Consider the following 2,707-nt stretch of genomic DNA (forward strand, 5'->3'; position numbering starts at 1 on the left):
AATGTTTAGGTAGAGCAAAGCCGTGAAAAGAAGATCTGATTCACTGTGATTTAATTTCTCACGCATCCTTTAATATAAAAAGCAAATGCAAGTATACATTTCTAAGTTTGAAAACAGTAACTTGAGTAAAAAAATCAACAAATAACAAAACTTTACACCTGTCACGCCCAGCTATTTTTCCTACATATTTTTATTGTTTCCAAGTTTTTCCTATGTAAATGCCATGTTCCAGTTTGTAGTTCAAATGAATACAAAATTTGAACATTCAGCTTGATGAACAGAAAGAAAGGAACAGTCTTCAAAGTTTGTCAGCATATATTCCAATGCCAAGTTTACATTTTACCTAAAACACCCCATAACTTTATCAACAACTTATCTGCTGAATGATGAGTAGACCTTTTCAGTCACATGGGAGGGGCGGCTGCCCTTTATCTCCTTAGGGAGCAGGATTGCTTCACTTGCTCTTAGAATGTCCCTTGGCTTTGCCTTTGGTCTCAGGTTTGTATGCAGATTTGGCTTGCATCTTCTCTGCCTCCTCAATCAAAGCCTGTTCATAAGGAGACCAGGCAGCACTGGGCATGGCTTTACGGATCTTAGCTAAAAAGTCCTTCACTGTTGCCTGGCTGGTTTCAGCATAGGCTCTTGGACCCCATAGGAACTGATAGCATGGTAGGTCACTGTCAGGAATCTGACAGTATTCCAGGTACTTTTCTTCCACTATATCTTCAGTGATGAGCTTCCTTACATTCCCAAAGATGAGGTGTGGGACCTCATCATAGACTCCTAACATATTCAGGAAGTGCCAGACCTCCTTCTCTGTGGCAATGTAGCCATTTAAGAAGATCACACTTAGGAGGGGAGTCAGAATGCCCCTGTTGGGAACACCCAGCTCAGTGCTGCTACTCCCATCATCTTTGAAATCTAGCTTGCTGACAAGCATGTAGGCCTCACCATTGGGCTGGACTTCTTCCATCTCAATGCCAAACACTATGTCCAGTCGACAGCGGGCTATCTCAAAGATCTCAGGGAAGTGCTCCTTGAACCTTTTATTGATAACTTTCAGCATATCTGCCCTCCTTGCAGGCTCTTTAATTTTGTACCTGCAGAGCAAGAATGACACCAGCATTGCTGCCTTCCTTGATAAAAGAGCCATCTGTTTGCTTCCAGTGGAGAGTGGGCCATAAAGGAACTACCATTTTTTTCTCTCTTTGGCCCTTTGCTCCTTTACCAGACCTTTTGTGAGGCATATCAGCATTGGTGGTGGGTGTCTTGCCCTGTGGGAAGCCAGCAGTAGAAGTACTTGGCCCAGCATCTCCTGAAGCTTGGTCAGAGCAGGCAAGTGACTCTCCTTTCTCTGTGGCCTTTGCCTGAGCATCATTTAGCCCCTGGGCCTCATCTTGGTTCTGGCAACATTTCTCACAAGCATGGGCTTTATCTTCTTTCCTCTGGGCACAATGACTGAGGATAGGAATAGAAAACAGTACTTTAGGTAACAGCGACTTGGATCAGGAAAATAATACCCTGTAAGCATTTTTCCAGAAAGCAAACAGTTGGAGGAAGGTCAGACTGTGCGTTCAAATGCTAATTTCAGTGCCTTGAGATCTGGCTATGACTCTGCCAAGGGCATTGTTATAAATGCTCAACGATCTCCCATAACCATGTGGTGATGAGGAATGTTCCCCAATTACTCTGATTAGCGAAATAAATGTCCTGAAGACTATGACTGGGTAGAAGAGAGATGGGGAGAATTTAGGTTCTGGCCTTGGGTTCCAGAGATGAGAGGAGAAAGCAGCTGAGCAGAGGACAGTAGGAGAAGAGAGAAAGGAGTTTAGATAAGGCAAGCTGGTGCTGAGTATGTGGCTGTGGGAACAGACTGATAGATCTGAAGCCCCCTAGGGATTCATCCGATTGCCAAGTGACGGATTTTTATGTGGATTTTAAAGGTACTAGGTTAGAGTAGCTCAGAATCTGCCCAGTAGAGTGCTTACTGTTTCAAAATAAACCATAGTCTCTCTGTGGCAGTCACTGGAGAACTAGCTGGTTAGAGAAAACTACAGCCTTCATAATTTACTATGTGATTAATACAGAAAGAATGTTAAATGAATGTAGGGGTTGAATCTAAGTTTACAGCCTGAGAAATCCTGAGTTAAAAATATATATATATTTTTTGAGACAAGGTTTCTTTGTTTAACAGTCCTGGAGCCCTGGACTCACTTTTGTAGACCAGGATGTCCTCGAACTCACAGTGATCGCCTGCCTCTGCCTCTGGAGTGGTGGGATTAAAGGCGTGCACAACCACGCCCACCTAAAGATGGTTTCTAAGCCAAAGTGTAGGGAACCAAGGGTAGAATGTATTTAAATGGTGCTGCTCTCTTAAGCGAAGCTGCTGCTTCCGAAAAAGCTGACAGAGCTTAGGGAACAGAGGCTCCTATGATGTCTCTTGAACCAAAGCCTACAGGCAGAGCATGAGGGTTGAAAACATGCTAGAAAGGGTTAGGCCTAGAACTACAGCTCAAAGGACAGTGTCATGGCAGAGAGGGCTTGGATATTTGCTGACTTCGTTTTGTTTGTTGTTGTCACTAACCTGGTTGCACTGTTTGCAATGCTGATCATGGGTTTATGTGTCCTCTACAAAAGTTCCAAATGAACTGAAGTAGGGAGCATAATGCTAAGTTACAAAGAATGATAACAGAGGAGGAAAAAGAAC

The 2,707-nt window shown here is 43.5% G+C and overlaps 1 protein-coding gene across 1 annotated transcript; it reads right to left on the reverse strand.

Annotated features, from left to right (window-relative positions):
• Positions 1-454: 454 nt before the first annotated feature.
• Positions 455-1,153, reverse strand: LOC127185223 (melanoma-associated antigen B4-like). The gene has a single exon (XM_051141771.1). It carries the CDS (start codon positions 1,151-1,153, stop codon positions 455-457), a length of 699 nt encoding a protein of 232 aa, XP_050997728.1.
• Positions 1,154-2,707: the final 1,554 nt, after the last annotated feature.

This window comes from Acomys russatus, chromosome X, assembly GCF_903995435.1.
Source record: "Acomys russatus chromosome X, mAcoRus1.1, whole genome shotgun sequence".
Classification (NCBI taxonomy): domain Eukaryota; kingdom Metazoa; phylum Chordata; class Mammalia; order Rodentia; family Muridae; genus Acomys; species Acomys russatus.

Bases quoted from the DNA above. Each gene is read 5' to 3' on its own strand.
- LOC127185223 (XM_051141771.1), bottom strand. From the start codon at position 1,153: ATGGCTCTTTTATCAAGGAAGGCAGCAATGCTGGTGTCATTCTTGCTC.